Source organism: Phyllobates terribilis, unplaced genomic scaffold, assembly GCF_046119375.1.
Source record: "Phyllobates terribilis strain yellow unplaced genomic scaffold, ASM4611937v1 Scaffold_9__5_contigs__length_417890890, whole genome shotgun sequence".
In the NCBI taxonomy this organism is placed as follows: Eukaryota; Metazoa; Chordata; class Amphibia; order Anura; family Dendrobatidae; genus Phyllobates; species Phyllobates terribilis.
In genome coordinates this window covers 386,322,028-386,341,067 of record NW_027362769.1, presented here as the reverse complement: position 1 = coordinate 386,341,067, position 19,040 = coordinate 386,322,028, and the positions used below count along the sequence as shown (strand labels likewise).

The following is a 19,040-nucleotide window of genomic DNA, read 5'->3' as shown; positions in this document are numbered from 1 at the left end:
TCTTGTACATAGGGGGCAGTATTATAGTAGTTATATTTTTGTACATAGGAGCAGTATTATAGTAGTTATATTCTTGTACATAGGAACAGTATTATAGTAGTTATATTCTTGTACATAGGAGCAGTATTATAGTAGTTATATTCTTGTACATAGGGGCAGTATTATAGTAGTTATATTCTTGTACATAGGGGGCAGTATTATAGTAGTTATATTCTTGTACATAGGGGCAGTATTATAGTAGTTCTATTCCTGTACATAGGAGCAGTATTATAGTAGTTATATTCTTGTACATAGAGGGCAGTATTATAGTAGTTATATTCTTGTACATAGGGGGCAGTATTATAGTAGTTATATTCTTGTACATAGGAGCAGTATTATAGTAGTTATATTCTTGTACATAGGGGGCATTATTATAGTAGTTATATTCTTGTACATAGGAGCAGTATTATAGTAGTTATATTCTTGTACATAGGGGCAGTATTATAGTAGTTATATTCTTGTACATACGGGGCAGTATTATAGTAGTTATATTCTTGTATATAGGGGCAGTATTATAGTAGTTTTATTCTTGCATATAGGGACAGTATTATAGTAGTTATATTCTTGTATATAGGGGCAGTATTATAGTAGTTTTATTCTTGTACATAGGGGGCAGTATTATAGTAGTTATATTCTTGTACATAGGAGCAGTATTATATTAGTTATATTTTTGTACATAGGAACAGTATTATAGTAGTTATATTCTTGTACATAGGAGCAGTATTATAGTAGTTATATTCTTGTACATATGGGCAGTATTATAGTAGTTATATTCTTGTACATAGGGGGCAGTATTATAGTAGTTATATTCTTGTACATAGGGGCAGTATTATAGTAGTTCTATTCCTGTACATAGGAGCAGTATTATAGTAGTTATATTCTTGTACATAGGAGGCAGTATTATAGTAGTTATATTCTTATACATAGGAGCAGTATTATAGTAGTTATATTCTTGTACATAGGAGCAGTATTATAGTAGTTATATTCTTGTACATAGGAGCAGTATTCTAGTTATATTCTTATACATAGGAGCAGTATTATAGTAGTTATATTCTTGTACATAGGGGCAGTATTATAGTAGTTATATTCTTGTACATAGAGGGCAGTATTATAGTAGTTATATTCTTGTACATAGGGGGCAGTATTATAGTAGTTATATTCTTGTACATAGGAGCAGTATTATAGTAGTTATATTCTTGTACATAGGGGCAGTATTATAGTAGTTATATTCTTGCACATAGGAGCAGTATTATAGTAGTTATATTCTTGTACATAGGAGCAGTATTATAGTAGTTATATTCTTATACATAGGAGCAGTATTATAGTAGTTATATTCTTGTACATAGGGGCAGTATTATAGTAGTTATATTCTTGCACATAGAGGGCAGTATTATAGTAGTTATATTCTTGTACATAGAGGGCAGTATTATAGTAGTTATATTCTTGTACATAGGGGGCAGTATTATAGTAGTTATATTCTTGTACATAGGAGCAGTATTATAGTAGTTATATTCTTGTACATAGGGGGCATTATTATAGTAGTTATATTCTTGTACATAGGAGCAGTATTATAGTAGTTATATTCTTGTACATAGGGGCAGTATTATAGTAGTTATATTCTTGTACATACGGGGCAGTATTATAGTAGTTATATTCTTGTATATAGGGGCAGTATTATAGTAGTTTTATTCTTGTATATAGGGGCAGTATTATAGTAGTTTTATTCTTGTATATAGGAGCAGTATTATAGTAGTTATATTCTTGTACATAGGAACAGTATTATAGTAGTTATATTCTTGTACATATGGGCAGTATTATAGTAGTTATATTCTTGTACATAGGGGCAGTATTATAGTAGTTATATTCTTGTACATAGGGGCAGTATTATAGTAGTTATATTCTTGTACATAGGGGCAGTATTATAGTAGTTCTATTCCTGTACATAGGAGCAGTATTATAGTAGTTATATTCTTGTACATAGGAGGCAGTATTAAAGTAGTTATATTCTTATACATAGGAGCAGTATTATAGTAGTTATATTCTTGTACTTAGGAGCAGTATTATAGTAGTTATATTCTTATACATAGGAGCAGTATTATAGTAGTTATATTCTTGTACATAGGGGCAGTATTATAGTAGTTATATTCTTGCACATAGAGGGCAGTATTATAGTAGTTATATTCTTGTACATAGGGGGCAGTATTATAGTAGTTATATTCTTGTACATAGGAGCAGTATTATAGTAGTTATATTCTTGTACATAGGGGGCATTATTATAGTAGTTATATTCTTGTACATAGGAGCAGTATTATAGTAGTTATATTCTTATACATAGGAGCAGTATTATAGTAGTTATATTCTTGTACATAGGGGCAGTATTATAGTAGTTATATTCTTGCATATAGGGGGCAGAATCATAGTAGTTATATTCTTGTACATAGGGGGCAGTATTATAGTAGTTATATTCTTGTACATAGGGGGCAGTATTATAGTAGTTATATTCTTGTACATAGGGGGCAGTATTATAGTAGTTATATTCTTGTACATAGGGGGCAGTATTATAGTAGTTATATTCTTGTACATAGGGGCAGTATTATAGTAGTTATATTCTTGTACATAGGGGGCAGTATTATAGAAGTTATATTCTTGTACATAGGGGGCAGTATTATAGTAGTTATATTCTTACACATAGGGGCAGTATTATAGTAGTTATATTCTTGTACATAAGGGCAGTATTATAGTAGTTATATTCTTGTATATAGGGGGCAGTATTATAGTAGTTATATTCTTGTACATAGGGGTAGTATTATAGTAGTTATATTCGTGTATATAGGGGCAGTATTATAGTAGTTATATTCTTGTATATAGGGGGCAGTATTATAGCAGTTATATTCTTGTACATAGGGGGCAGTATTATAGTAGTTATATTCTTGTACATAGGGGCAGTATTATAGTAGTTATATTTTTGTACATAGGAGCAGTATTATAGTAGTTATATTCTTGTATATAGGAGCAGTATTATAGTAGTTATATTCTTGTACATAGGGGCAGTATTATAGTAGTTTTATTCTTGTACATAGGGGGCAGTATTATAGTAGTTATATTCTTGTACATAGGAGCAGTATTATAGTAGTTATATTCTTGTACATAGGGACAGTATTATAGTAGTTATATTCTTGTACATAGGGGCAGTATTATAGTAGTTATATTTTTGTACATAGGAGCAGTATTATAGTAGTTATATTCTTGTACATAGGAGCAGTATTATAGTAGTTATATTCTTGTACATAGGAGCAGTATTATAGTAGTTATATTCTTGTACATATGGGCAGCATTATAGTAGTTATATTCTTGTACATAGGAGCAGTATTATAGTAGTTATATTCTTGTACATAGGGGCAGTATTATAGTAGTTCTATTCCTGTACATAGAGGGCAGTATTATAGTAGTTATATTCTTGTACATAGGGGGCAGTATTATAGTAGTTATATTCTTGTACATAGGAGCAGTATTATAGTAGTTATATTCTTGTACATAGGGGGCATTATTATAGTAGTTATATTCTTGTACATAGGAGCAGTATTATAGTAGTTATATTCTTATACATAGGAGCAGTATTATAGTAGTTATATTCTTGTACATAGGGGCAGTATTATAGTAGTTATATTCTTGTACATAGGGGCAGTATTATAGTAGTTATATTCTTGTACATAGGGGCAGTATTATAGTAGTTATATTCTTGCATATAGGGGGCAGAATTATAGTAGTTATATTCTTGTACATAGGTGCAGTATTATAGTAGTTATATTCTTGTACATAGGTGCAGTATTATAGTAGTTATATTCTTGTACATAGGGGGCAGTATTATAGTAGTTATATTCTTGTACATAGGGGGCAGTATTATAGTAGTTATATTCTTGTACATAGGGGGCAGTATTATAGTAGTTATATTCTTACACATAGGGGCAGTATTATAGTAGTTATATTCTTGTACATAAGGGCAGTATTATAGTAGTTATATTCTTGTATATAGGGGGCAGTATTATAGTAGTTATATTCTTGTACATAGGGGTAGTATTATAGTAGTTATATTCGTGTATATAGGGGCAGTATTATAGTAGTTATATTCTTGTATATAGGGGGCAGTATTATAGCAGTTATATTCTTGTACATAGGGGGCAGTATTATAGTAGTTATATTCCTATACATAGGAGCAGTATTATAGTAGTTATATTCTTGTACATAGGGGGCAGTATTATAGCAGTTATATTCTTGTATATAGGGGCAGTATTATAGTAGTTATATTCTTGAACATAGGGGGCAGTATTATAGTAGTTATATTCTTGAACATAGGGGGCAGTATTATAGTAGTTATATTCTTGTACATAGGGGGCAGTATTATAGTAGTTATATTCCTATACATAGGAGCAGTATTATAGTAGTTATATTCTTGTACATAGGGTGCAGTATTATAGTTGTTATATTCTTGTACATACGGGGCAGTATTATAGTAGTTATATTCTTGTATATAGGGGCAGTATTATAGTAGTTTTATTCTTGTATATAGGGGCAGTATTATAGTAGTTTTATTCTTGTATATAGGAGCAGTATTATAGTAGTTTTATTCTTGTACATAGGGGGCAGTATTATAGTAGTTATATTCTTGTACATAGGAGCAGTATTATAGTAGTTATATTCTTGTACATAGGGACAGTATTATAGTAGTTATATTCTTGTACATAGGGGCAGTATTATAGTAGTTATATTTTTGTACATAGGGGGCAGTATTATAGTAGTTATATTCTTGTACATAGGGGGCAGTATTATAGTAGTTATATTCCTATACATAGGAGCAGTATTATAGTAGTTATATTCTTGTACATAGGGTGCAGTATTATAGTTGTTATATTCTTGTACATACGGGGCAGTATTATAGTAGTTATATTCTTGTATATAGGGGCAGTATTATAGTAGTTTTATTCTTGTATATAGGGGCAGTATTATAGTAGTTATATTCTTGTATATAGGGGCAGTATTATAGTAGTTTTATTCTTGTACATAGGGGGCAGTATTATAGTAGTTATATTCTTGTACATAGGGGCAGTATTATAGTAGTTATATTTTTGTACATAGGAGCAGTATTATAGTAGTTATATTCTTGTACATAGGGGGCAGTATTATAGTAGTTATATTCTTGTACATAGGGACAGTATTATAGTAGCTATATTCTTGTACATAGGGACAGTATTATAGTAGTTATATTCTTGTACATATGGGCAGTATTATAGTAGTTATATTCTTGTACATAGGGGCAGTATTATAGTAGTTATATTCTTGTACATAGGGACAGTATTATAGTAGTTATATTCTTGAACATAGGGGGCAGTATTATAGTAGTTATATTCTTGTACATAGGGGGCAGTATTATAGTAGTTATATTCCTATACATAGGAGCAGTATTATAGTAGTTACATTCTTGTACATAGGGTGCAGTATTATAGTTGTTATATTCTTGTACATAGGGGGCAGTATTATAGTAGTTATATTCTTATAAATAGGGGCAGTATTATAGTAGTTATATTCTTGTACATAGGGGCAGTATTATAGTAGTTATATTCTTGTACATAGGGGCAGTATTATAGTAGTTATATTCTTGTACATAGGGGCAGTATTATAGTAGTTATATTCTTGTTCATAGGGGGCAGTATTATAGTAGTTATATTCTTGTACATAGGAGTATTATTATAGTAGTTATATTCTTGTATAGAGGGGCAGTATTATAGTAGTTATATTCTTGTATATAGGGGGCAGTATTATAGCAGTTATATTCTTGTACATAGGGGGCAGTATTATAGTAGTTATATTCCTATACATAGGAGCAGTATTATAGTAGTTATATTCTTGTACATAGGGGCAGTATTATAGTAGTTATATTCTTGTACATAGGGGCAGTATTATAGTAGTTATATTCTTGTTCATAGGGGGCAGTATTATAGTAGTTATATTCTTGTACATAGGAGTATTATTATAGTAGTTATATTCTTGTATAGAGGGGCAGTATTATAGTAGTTATATTCTTGTATATAGGGGGCAGTATTATAGCAGATATATAATTGTACATAGGGGGCAGTATTATAGTAGTTATATTCCTATACATAGGAGCAGTATTATAGTAGTTATATTCTTGTACATAGGGGGCAGTATTATAGTAGTTATATTCTTCTATATAGGGGGCAGTATTATAGCAGTTATATTCTTGTACATAGGGGGCAGTATTATAGTAGTTATATTCCTATACATAGCAGCAGCATTATAGTAGTTATATTCTTGTACATAGGGGGCAGTGTTATAGTTGTTATATTCTTGTACATAGGGGGCAGTATTATAGTTGTTATATTCTTGTACATAGGGGGCAGTATTATAGTTGTTATATTCTTGTACATAGGGGGCAGTATTATAGTAGTTATATTCTTGTATATAGGGGGCAGTATTATAGTAGTTATATTCTTGTACATAGGGGCAGTATTATAGTAGTTATATTCTTGTATATAGGGGCAGTATTATAGTAGTTATATTCTTGTACATAGGAGCAGTATTATAGTAGTTATATTCTTGTGCATAGGAGCAGTATTATAGTAGTTATATTCTTGTACATAGGGGGCAGTATTATAGTAGTTATATTCTTGTACATAGGAGCAGTATTATAGTAGTTATATTCTTGTACATAGGAGCAGTATTATAGTAGTTATATTCTTGTACATAGGAGCAGTATTATAGTAGTTAGATTCTTGTAAAAAGGAGCAGTATTATAGTAGTTATATTCTTGTACATAGGGGGCAGTATTATAGTAGTTATATTCTTGTACATAGGGGACAGTATTATAGTAGTTATATTCTTGTACATAGGGGACAGTATTATAGTAGTTATATTCTTGTACATAGGAGCAGTATTATAGTAGCTATATTCTTGTACATAGGGGGCAGTATTATAGTAGTTATATTCTTGTACATAGGGACAGTATTATAGTAGCTATATTCTTGTACATAGGGACAGTATTATAGTAGTTATATTCTTGTACATAGGGGCAGTATTATAGTAGTTATATTCTTGTACATAGGGGCAGTATTATAGTAGTTATATTCTTGTACATAGGGGCAGTATTATAGTAGTTATATTCTTGTACATAGGGGCAGTATTATAGTAGTTATATTCTTGTACATAGGGGCAGTATTATAGTAGTTATATTCTTGTACATAGGGGGCAGTATTATAGTAGTTATATTCTTGTACATAGGGACAGTATTATAGTAGCTATATTCTTGTACATAGGGACAGTATTATAGTAGTTATATTCTTGTACATAGGGGCAGTATTATAGTAGTTATATTCTTGTACATAGGGGCAGTATTATAGTAGTTATATTCTTGTACATAGGAGCAGTATTATAGTAGTTATATTCTTGTACATAGGGGGCAGTATTATAGTAGTTATATTCTTGTACATAGGGGCAGTATTATAGTAGTTATATTCTTGTACATAGGAGCAGTATTATAGTTGTTATATTCTTGTACATAGGGGGCAGTATTATAGTAGTTATATTCTTGTACATAGGGACAGTATTATAGTAGCTATATTCTTGTACATAGGGACAGTATTATAGTAGTTATATTCTTGTACATAGGGGCAGTATTATAGTAGTTATATTCTTGTACATAGGGGCAGTATTATAGTAGTTATATTCTTGTACATAGGAGCAGTATTATAGTAGTTATATTCTTGTACATAGGGGGCAGTATTATAGTAGTTATATTCTTGTACATAGGGGCAGTATTATAGTAGTTATATTCTTGTACATAGGAGCAGTATTATAGTAGCTATATTCTTGTACATAGGGGGCAGTATTATCGTAGTTATATTCTTGTACATAGGGGGCAGTATTATAGTAGTTATATTCTTGTACATAGGAGCAGTATTATAGTAGTTATATTCTTGTACATAGGGGGCAGTATTATAGTAGTTATATTCTTGTATATAGGAGCAGTATAATAGTAGTTAGATTCTTGTACATAGGGGCAGTATTATAGCAGTTATATTCTTGTACATAGGGGCAGTATTATAGTAGTTACAGTCTTGTACATCGGAGCAGTACTATAGTAGTTATATTCTTGTACATAGGGGGCAGTATTATAGTAGTTATATTCTTGTACATAGGGGGCAGTATTATAGTAGTTATATTCTTGTACATAGGGGGCAGTATTATAGTAGTTATATTCTTGTACATAGGGGCAGTATTATAGCAGTTATAGTCTTGTACATAGGGGGCAGTATTATAGTAGTTATATTCTTGTACATAGGGGGCAGTATTATAGTAGTTATAGTCTTGCACATAGTGGGCAGTATTATAGTAGTTATATTCTTGTACATAGGGGCAGTATTATAGCAGTTATAGTCTTGTACATAGGGGGCAGTATTATAGTAGTTATATTCTTGCACATAGGGGGCAGTATTATAGCAGTTACAGTCTTGTATATAGGGGCAGTATTATAGTAGTTATATTCTTGTACATAGTAGCAGTATTATAGTAATTATATTCTTGCACATAGTGGGCAGTATTATAGTGGTTATATTCTTGTACATAGGGGCAGTATTATAGCAGTTATAGTCTTGTACATAGGGGGCAGTATTATAGTAGTTATATTCTTGCACATAGTGGGCAGTATTATAGTAGTTATATTCTTGTACATAGGGGGCAGTATTATAGTAGTTATATTCTTGTACATAGGGGGCAGTATTATAGTAGCTATATTCTTGTACATAGGGGCAGTATTATAGTAGTTATATTCTTGTACATAGGAGCAGTATTATAGTAGTTATATTCTTGTACATAGGAGCAGTATTATAGTAGTTATATTCTTGTACATAGGGAGCAGTATTATAGTAGTTATAGTCTTGTACATAGGGGGCAGTATTATAGTAGTTATAGTCTTGTACATAGGGGGCAGTATTATATTAGTTATAGTCTTGTACATAGGAGCAGTATTATAGTAGTTATAGTCTTGTACATAGGAGCAGTATTATAGTAGTTATATTCTTGTACATAGGAGCAGTATTATAGTAATTATATTCTTGTACATAGGGAGCAGTATTATAGTAGTTATATTCTTGTACATAGGGGGCAGTATTATTTTTCTTCATGCATACATCTTACCGTCTCAGGGCGACTCACTGACAGATTCTCCCGGACTTCATTAGATAAGGCGACATCAAGGCTCATGTAGTCCAGGTTTTCGGGTAATATCAGTGACTCGTCTCTCTGAACCTCGGCGATCTCTTTGTGTTGGTATGTGACGTAAACCTCATACAAAGCTGCAATACAAAACCCGCGTCATCTACCGTCAGGTGGGGGTATCAGATCTTGAAGAGTCCCGATTTGATGCCGTATTTTAGCTGTGACAACAAGGTGTTCATTGACTGCAAAGATCTAGTGGCTGAGAGGTAAGGAAGGACAGGGCTATATACAGATGATGACCGCATGCCCCCCCAGCAGCCCCCATAACCTCCCCAGGATTTACCTTCTATCCGTAAGCGCTGAGCCACATCCTGATGGTCACTAAATCTGCGAAGAAGGTCAGGAAACAGCGCGGCGAGGGTCCGGACTTCCACCCCGTAGTATCGCAGCAGATCCACGCCACTAGAGGAGACCACCCTGTCAGTGCTGTGTGGGGGTCCGGCTTACTACTCTGTCCTATAGCTCAGCCAGCCCCCTACTCTGTCTACACATCGGCTGTAGGTACCGTACCTGAGCGCGCTGACCCGGGTACTGCTGATCGCCGCCTCCGGGACCAACTTCTGCCACTTGACAGACGAAAACTGCATGGAGCGGAGAGCAGCCAGCCCGTCATCCAGAGCCGCCCTGGTGGTCCGCGCTCGGTCATACCTCTCCCGAGACACACAGCCGGCTCCTTCATACCCTGAGAAACACAAGAACGTCACATCCATGACAATCCGCCAACCCTAATCCACTCACAAGGGTACAGAGACAACTGTGGCAAACCCTCAGCTGTGACAAGTATCAGGTGATGACGGTTCTATTCACTGTCAGCAAGAAGAAACCGCGATGTCATGAAACCGTTTAAGTCGCAGAATATTCAATTTTGCACATGACCCTCCCTTATAGAACGGGTTAATCATGAGACTCCTTCCTGGTCGCCCGCTACCTCCTCCTCCTCCTCCTCACCCTTCAGCGTGAGCCGTGTATCCGCGTTGTCCGGTCTCAGTGTCATGCGGTACTCTGCGCGGCTGGTGAACATGCGGTACGGCTCCCGAGTACCCTGCGTCGTTAGGTCATCAATAAGGACCCCGATGTACCCCTCGGTGCGGCTCACAGTGAAGGCGGGACGACCCGCGGCCCTGAGGGCGGCATTTATTCCTGCAATGATCCCCTGGAAGGACAGGAAAGAGTTAAAACACAATGTAGAAATAGGAGGTAATGAGGTCACAGCGAGCCAGGGGGGGGGGGGGGGTCAACCACAGCACACTTGAAAGGCGGGGGGGGCCCGCTGCATACCTGAGGGGGTGACCCACCTGCTGCATTCCAGAGCCGTCCCCCACTGCGTACCTGAGGGGTCACCCGCTGCGTACTTGAGGAAGGGGGGGAGGGGGTCACCCGCTGTATACCTGAGGAAGAAGGGGGGGCCGCTGCATACCTGAGGGGGTGACCCACCTGCTGCACTCCAGAGCCGTCCCCCTCTGCGTACCTGAGGGGTCACCCGCTGCGTACTTGAGGAAGGGGGGGGGGGTCACCTGCTGCATACCTGAGGGGGGGGGGACCCGCTGCATACCTGAGGGGGTGACCCACCTGCTGCATTCCAGAGCCGTCCCCCACTGCGTACCCGAGCAGTCACCCGCTGCATAACTGAGCGGTCAACTGCTCCATACCTGAGCCATCACCCGCGGCGTACCTGAGCCGGCACCCTCTCCGCACCCGAGCCAACACCCGCTGCATAACTGAGGGGTCAACCGCTCCATACCGAAGCCGTCGCCTGCTACGTACCTGAGCCGGCACCCTCTCCGTACCCGAGCCAACACCCGCTGCATAACTGAGGGGTCGCCCGCCGCGTACATGAGCCGTCGCCCGCCGCGTACATGAGCCGTCGCCCGCCGCGTACATGAGCCGTCGCCCGCCGCGTACATGAGCCGTCGCCCGCTCCATACCCAAGCCGTCACCCACTGTGTACCTGAGCGGCTGCCTCCTCGTACCCTGTGGTGCCATTGATTTGCCCGGCCAAAAAGAGTCCTTGGACCAGAAACGTCTCCAGAGAGGAGCGAAGCTGCCGAGGGTCCAGAAAGTCGTACTGCACCCCATACCCTGCGAAGGTGGAGAGTAGAGTCAGAATGATGGGCCGCTCCACACAGCACCACCATACTCTGCAGCGCGGTACAAGCACCCACCGGGCATCAGCATACGAGCCTTCTCCAGTCCAGGGATCTCCCGCAGAAGCCTCTCCTGAGCCTCGGCCGGGACCGTCACCGACAGACCCTGGGGGTAGATGACATCGGAGTCCAGGCCCTCGGGTTCCAGCCAGACCTGGTGTCTACGGCCGGGAAAACGCAAGACCTTGGACTCAATGGAGGGGCAGTACCTGAAGGAGAAGGTCGGGCGATCACTACAAGTGTCAGTAATGGATCGGGCGGTGGTCGGGTCTGGCCTCACCTGGGGCCGGCGCTGGTCTCCTTCACATGGCTGCTTAGGTGTAGATTCTCCTGGATGATCCGTTCCACGGCTGCGGTCGTGTGCGTTAGGTGACACGGAAGTTGGTCTTCAGGCTGAAATACAAGTTCTTGTCACCCCCTGCTGGTTCGGAGTCTGTACTGCGCCGTGGTACTGTTTACACCGTACCTTGATCCAGACCCGGTCGTTCATGAAGCTGAAGGGAATAGGGGGATCGTCGGCCTCGTGTCTTGTCACAGCGCTGAAGTCCACAGAATCCTTGGCGATACGAGGGGGGGTCCCGGTCTTCAGCCTCCCGACGGCGAGTCCCAGGCGCTCCAGCGTTTGTGCAAGACCCACCGCCGGTTTTTCACCCCAGCGGCCCGCGGGTATATGCTCTGTACCGACCCGCACCATCCCGCGCAGAAACGTGCCGTTAGTCAGCACCACGCTGCCGGCAAATACCTTACTGCCGTCCGCTGGAGAAAGAGATATAATGGAGGACACTGTGATAATTGTGCAGAAATACACTGTGCTGCTGGTTGAGGCAGGACTCAATGCTTTTGCAGCAGGCTACTCCTGCGCTCTCCATGCTTTACACTACAGCACATCTTGGAGGCAAACAAGTGGTTAATACATACCCAGAATGACCCCACTGACTTGACATTTGCCAGGGTGAGCGGAGTCAGGGGGGTCCAGGATTAAGTCCTCCACAGACCCTTCTGTCACAGTGAGGCCCGGTGTGTTCAGGATTTCCTTCTGCAGAGTATATGGATATTCATGTATACAGAGGGTGTATATACATATACTGCTTGGAGACATACAGTGCTGGCCAAAAGTATTGGCACCCCTGCAATTCTGTCAGATAATACTCCGTTTCTTCCTGAAAATGATTGCAATCACAAATGCTTTGGTCTTATTCTCTTCATTTAATTTGCTTGCAAGGAAAAAACACAAAAGAGAATGAAGCAAAAATCAAATCATTGATCATTTCACACAAAACTCCAAAAATGGGCCAGACAAAAGTATTGGCACCCTCAGCCTAATACTTGGTTGCACAACCTTTAGCCAAAATAACTGGGAACAACCGCTTCCGGTAACCATCAATGAGTTTCTTACAATGCTCTGCTGGAATTGTAGACCATTCTTCTTTGGCAAACTGCTCCAGGTCCCTGATATTTGAAGGGTGCCTTTTCCAAACTGCCATTTTGAGATCTCTCCACAGGTGTTCTATGGGATTCAGGTCTGGACTCATTGCTGGCCACCTTAGAAGTCTCCAGTGCTTTCTCTCAAACCATTTTATAGTGCTTTTGGAAGTGTGTTTTGGGTCATTGTCCTGCTGGAAGACCCATGACCTCTGAGGGAGACCCAGCTTTCTCACACTGGGCCCTACATTATGCTGCAAAATTAGTTGGTAGTCTTCAGACTTCATAATGCCATGCACACGGTCAAGCAGTCCAGTGCCAGAGGCAGCAAAGCAACCTCAAAACATCAGGGAACCTCCACCATGTTTGACTCTAGGGACCGTGTTCTTTTCTTTGAATGCCTCTTTTTTTTTCCCTGTACATTCTATGTTGAGGCTTTTTCCCCAAAAGCTCTACTTTTGTCTCATCTGACCAGAGAACATTCTTCCAAAACGTTTTAGGCTTTCTCAGGTAAGTTTTGGCAAACTCCAGCCTGGCTTTTTTATGTCTCGGGGTAAGAAGTGGGGTCTTCCTGGGTATCCCACCATACAGTCCCTTTTCATTCAGACGCTGACGGATAGTACGGGTTGACACTGTTGTACCCTCGAACTGCAGGGCAGCTTGAACTTGTTTGGATGTTAGTCGAGGTTCTTTATCCACCATCCGCACAATCTTGCGTTGAAATCTCTCGTCAGTTTTTCTTTTCCGTCCACATCTAGGGAGGTTAGCCACAGTGCCATGGGCTTTACACTTCTTGATGACACTGCGCTCGGAAGACACAGGAACATTCAGGTCTTTGGAGATGGACTTGTAGCCTTCAGATTGCTCATGCTTCCTCACAATTTGGTTTCTCAAGTCCTCAGACAGTTCTTTGGTCTTCTTTCTTTTCTCCATGCTCAATGTGGTACACACAAGGACACAGGACAGAGGTTGAGTCAACTTTAATCCATGTTAACTGGCTGCAAGTGTGATTTAGTTATTGCCAACACCTGTTAGGTGCCACAGGTAAGTTACAGGTGCTGTTAATTACACGAATTAGAGAAGCATCACAGGATTTTTCAAACAGTGCCAATACTTTTGTCCACCCCCTTTTTTAGGTTTGGTGTGGATTGTATCCAATTTGGCTTTAGGACAATTCTTTTTGTGTTTTTTTCATTGAAGACAAATTAAATAAAGAGAATAATACCAAAGAATTTGTGATTGCAATCATTTTCAGGAAGAAACTGAGTATTATCTGATAGAATTGCAGGGGTGCCAATACTTTTGGCCAGCACTGTATACTGCCACCTCCTGGAGAGCAGCGCGCACCTGCAGGTTCTGCTTGTACAACTTCCTATCAATTTGTGCTCGCAGACCCCAAACCGCAGCACCCTTTCGTCTGTTTAAGACCTTGTAGTGGATTCCAGAGAGATCACAAATCCTCCCGCAGACTCCGTCCAGGGCGTCCACTTCTCTCATCAGGTGACCCTTGCCAATGCCCCCAAAGGACGGGTTACAGGACATCTGACCTGGAGGGCACAGAGACATGAAGCTTACAATGGAGCGCATGGAGCCGGCCCAGTGATGCCAGACAGCGAGGATGACGGGCGCCGTTACCTATCGTCTCCACCTTGTGTGTGACCAGCAGGGTCCTGGCTCCGGCCCGTGCCGCAGCTGAAGCAGCTTCAGTGCCCGCGTGGCCTCCTCCCACCACCACCACATTGTAGTGCTCCGCCTCCTCATCACCAGCGGGAGTGCAGAGGGTGCGGCAAGGAATCCGGGAAAAGGAGGAGCGAACGCCATGGAGGAAAATCCTCTGCAAGAGAAAGAGAAAGACACAGTCAGGAAAGGGCCAGAATCTGCACTAGTGGCCCCCAGGATAACCGAGCCCGTGACACTGCCCCCCGGGATAATCGAGCCCCTGACACTGCCCCCCGGGTTAACTGAGCCCCTGACACTGCCCCCCCCCGGATACTGTCTGCTGAGCCGTGTATCTAATCCTCTCCTGTGTGATACTCTCTGCTGAGCTGTGTATCTAATCCTATCCTGTGTGATACTGTCTGCTGAGCCGTGTATCTAGTCCTCTCCTGTGTGATACTGTCTGCTGAGCCGTGTATCTAATCCTCTCCTGTGTGATACTGTCTGCTGAGCTGTGTATCTAGTCCTCTCCTGTGTGATACTGTCTGCTGAGCCGTGTATCTAATCCTATCCTGTGTGATACTGTCTGCTGAGCCGTGTATCTAGTCCTCTCCTGTGTGATACTGTCTGCTGAGCTGTGTATCTAATCCTCTCCTGTGTGATACTGTCTGCTGAGCCGTGTATCTAATCCTATCCTGTGTGATACTGTCTGCTGAGCCGTGTATCTAGTCCTCTCCTGTGTGATACTGTCTGCTGAGCCGTGTATCTAATCCTCTCCTGTGTGATACTGTCGGCTGAGCCGTGTATCTAGTCCTCTCCTGTGTGATACTGTCTGCTGAGCCGTGTATCTAGTCCTCTCCTGTGTGATACTGTCTGCTGAGCCGTGTATCTAGTCCTCTCCTGTGTGATACTGTCTGCTGAGCCGTGTATCTAGTCCTCTCCTGTGTGATACTGTCTGCTGAGCCGTGTATCTAATCCTCTCCTGTGTGATACTGTCTGCTGAGCCGTGTATCTAATCCTCTCCTGTGTGATACTGTCTGCTGAGCCGTGTATCTAATCCTATCCTGTGTGATACTGTCTGCTGAGCCGTGTATCTAGTCCTCTCCTGTGTGATACTGTCTGCTGAGCCGTGTATCTAGTCCTCTCCTGTGTGATACTGTCTGCTGAGCCGTGTATCTAATCCTCTCCTGTGTGATACTGTCTGCTGAGCCGTGTATCTAATCCTCTCCTGTGTGATACTGTCTGCTGAGCCGTGTATCTAATCCTCTCCTGTGTGATACTGTCTGCTGAGCCGTGTATCAAGTCCTCTCCTGTGTGATACTGTCTGCTGAGCCGTGTATCTAATCCTCTCCTGTGTGATACTGTCTGCTGAGCCGTGTATCTAGTCCTCTCCTGTGTGATACTGTCTGCTGAGCCGTGTATCTAATCCTCTCCTGTGTGATACTGTCTGCTGAGCCGTGTATCAAGTCCTCTCCTGTGTGATACTGTCTGCTGAGCCGTGTATCTAGTCCTCTCCTGTGTGATACTGTCTGCTGAGCCGTGTATCTAGTCCTCTCCTGTGTGATACTGTCTGCTGAGCCGTGTATCTAATCCACTCCTGTGTGATACCGTCTGCTGAGCCGTGTATCTAATCCACTCCTGTGTGATACCGTCTGCTGAGCCGTGTATCTAATCCTCTCCTGTGTGATACCGTCTGCTGAGCCGTGTATCTAATCCTCTCCTGTGTGATACCGTCTGCTGAGCCGTGTATCTAATCCTCTCCTGTGTGATACTGTCTGCTGAGCCGTGTATCTAATCCTATCCTGTGTGATACTGTCTGCTGAGCCGTGTATCTAATCCTCTCCTGTGTGATACTGTCTGCTGAGCCGTGTATCTAATCCTCTCCTGTGTGATACTGTCTGCTGAGCCGTGTATCTAATCCTATCCTGTGTGATACTGTCTGCTGAGCCGTGTATCTAATCCTATCCTGTGTGATACTGTCTGCTGAGCCGTGTATCTAATCCTCTCCTGTGTGATACTGTCTGCTGAGCCATGTATCTAATCCTATCCTATGTGATACTGTCTGCTGAGCCGTGTATCTAATCCTATCCTGTGTGATACTATCTGCTGAGCCGTGTATCTAATCCTCTCCTGTGTGATACTGACTGCTGAGCCGTGTATCTAATCCTATCCTGTGTGATACTGACTGCTGAGCCGTGTATCTAATCCTATCCTGTGTGATACTGTCTGCTGAGCCGTGTATCTAATCCTATCCTGTGTGATACTGTCTGCTGAGCCGTGTATCTAATCCTCTCCTGTGTGATACTGTCTGCTGAGCCGTGTATCTAATCCTATCCTGTGTGATACTGTCTGCTGAGCCGTGTATCTAATCCTCTCCTGTGTGATACTGTCTGCTGAGCCGTGTATCTAATCCTCTCCTGTATGATACTGTCTGCTGAGCCGTGTATCTAATCCTCTCCTGTGTGATACTGTCTGCTGAGCCGTGCATCTAATCCTATCCTGTGTGATACTGTCTGCTGAGTCGTGTATCTAATCCTATCCTGTGTGATACTGTCTGCTGAGCCGTGTATCTAATCCTATCCTGTGTGATACTGTCTGCTGAGCCGTGTATCTAATCCTATCCTGTGTGATACTGTCTGCTGAGCCGTGTATCTAATCCTATCCTGTGATACTGTCTGCTGAGCTGTGTATCTAATCCTATCCTGTGTGATACTGTCTGCTGAGCTGTGTATCTAATCCTATCCTGTGTGATACTGTCTGCTGAGCCGTGTATCTAATCCTATCCTGTGTGATACTGTCTGCTGAGTCGTGTATCTAATCCTATCCTGTGTGATACTGTCTGCTGAGCCGTGTATCTAATCCTATCCTGTGTGATACTGTCTGCTGAGCCGTGTATCTAATCCTCTCCTGTGTGATACTGTCTGCTGAGCCGTGTATCTAATCCTATCCTGTGTGATACTGTCTGCTGAGCTGTGTATCTAGTCCTCTCCTGTGTGATACTGTCTGCTGAGCCGTGTATCTAATCCTCTCCTGTGTGATACTGTCTGCTGAGCCGTGTATCTAATCCTATCCTGTGTGATACTGTCTGCTGAGCCATGTATCTAATCCTCTCCTGTGTGATACTGTCTGCTGAGCTGTGTATCTAGTCCTCTCCTGTGTGATACTGTCTGCTGAGCCGTGTATCTAATCCTATCCTGTGTGATACTGTCTGCTGAGCCGTGTATCTAATCCTATCCTGTGTGATACTGTCTGCTGAGCCATGTATCTAATCCTCTCCTGTGTGATACTGTCGGCTGAGCCGTGTATCTAGTCCTCTCCTGTGTGATACTGTCTGCTGAGCTGTGTATCTAGTCCTCTCCTGTGTGATACTGTCTGCTGAGCCGTGTATCTAATCCTCTCCTGTGTGATACTGTCTGCTGAGCCGTGTATCTAATCCTCTCCTGTGTGATACTGTCTGCTGAGCTGTGTATCTAATCCTCTCCTGTGTGATACTGTCTGCTGAGCTGTGTATCTAGTCCTGTGTGACACTTCGCTCCTTTCTCACCTTTCCTCCGTACTCTGCTATGGACGCCGCCATGCTGATGACGTCACCACTTACCATAGAGACGGGAGACGCTCTGTGTCACACACTCTTCTGCTGTGGAGGAGTAAAGCTGCTCCTCTCTATGGTGGCCGTGCTCAGTGTACAGTGTATGACTGTGGATGATGAGAGTCTTCCTCTCCTATACTGTGGATGATGAGAGTCTTCCTCTCCTATACTGTGGATGATGAGAGTCCTCCTCTCCTATACTGTGGATGATGAGAGTCCTCCTCTCCTGTACTGTGGATGATGAGAGTCCTCCTCTCCTGTACTGTGGATGATGAGAGTCCTCCTCTCCTATACTGTGGATGATGAGAGTCATCTCCTATACTGTGGATGATGAGAGTCCTCCTCTCCTACACTATGGATGATGAGAGTCCTCCTCTCCTGTGGATGATGAGTCTTCTCCTATAGTGTGGATGATGAGTCCTCCTCTCCTGTGGATGATGAGAGTCCTCCTCTCCTATACTGTGGATGATGAGAGTCCTCCTCTCCTACACTATGGATGAAGAGAGTCCTCTCCTGTACTGAGGATGACGAGTCCTTCTCTCCTGTGGATGATGAGAGTCCTCTCCTATACTGTGATCAGAGTCCTCCTCTCCTACACTGTGGATGATGAGAGTCTTCTCCTGTACTGTGGATGATGAGAGTCCTCTCCTATACGGTGGATGATGAGAGTCCTCCTCTCCTGTACTGTGGATGATGAGAGTCTTCTATACTGTGGATGATGAGAGTCCTCTCCTATACTGTGGATGATGAGAGTCCTCCTCTCCTGTACTGTGGATGATGAGAGTCCTCCTCTCCTGTACTGTGGATGATGAGAGTCCTCTCCTATACTGTGGATGATGAGTCATCTCCTATACTGTGGATGATGAGAGTCCTCCTTTCCTACACTATGGATGATGAGAGTC

General features: G+C 41.6%; 1 protein-coding gene across 1 annotated transcript in view; it reads right to left on the bottom strand.

Moving 5' to 3' along the window:
* The window catches only part of MTO1 (mitochondrial tRNA translation optimization 1), a 49,039-nt gene extending 30,888 nt beyond the window's left edge, over positions 1 to 18,151 (bottom strand). Inside the window, exons 1-12 of the mRNA XM_073648633.1 lie at positions 18,094 to 18,151; positions 14,529 to 14,727; positions 14,241 to 14,440; positions 12,390 to 12,507; positions 11,938 to 12,227; positions 11,752 to 11,864; positions 11,490 to 11,680; positions 11,276 to 11,406; positions 10,276 to 10,480; positions 9,838 to 10,009; positions 9,611 to 9,729; positions 9,247 to 9,404 (exon numbers count right to left, since the gene is read on the bottom strand). Of these exons, the coding sequence (XP_073504734.1) occupies positions 9,247 to 9,404; positions 9,611 to 9,729; positions 9,838 to 10,009; positions 10,276 to 10,480; positions 11,276 to 11,406; positions 11,490 to 11,680; positions 11,752 to 11,864; positions 11,938 to 12,227; positions 12,390 to 12,507; positions 14,241 to 14,440; positions 14,529 to 14,727; positions 18,094 to 18,150 (1,953 nt within the window). The 5' untranslated portion in view covers position 18,151. The remainder of the gene's footprint in view (positions 1 to 9,246; positions 9,405 to 9,610; positions 9,730 to 9,837; positions 10,010 to 10,275; positions 10,481 to 11,275; positions 11,407 to 11,489; positions 11,681 to 11,751; positions 11,865 to 11,937; positions 12,228 to 12,389; positions 12,508 to 14,240; positions 14,441 to 14,528; positions 14,728 to 18,093) is intronic.
* Between the last annotated feature and the right edge of the window lie 889 nt (positions 18,152 to 19,040).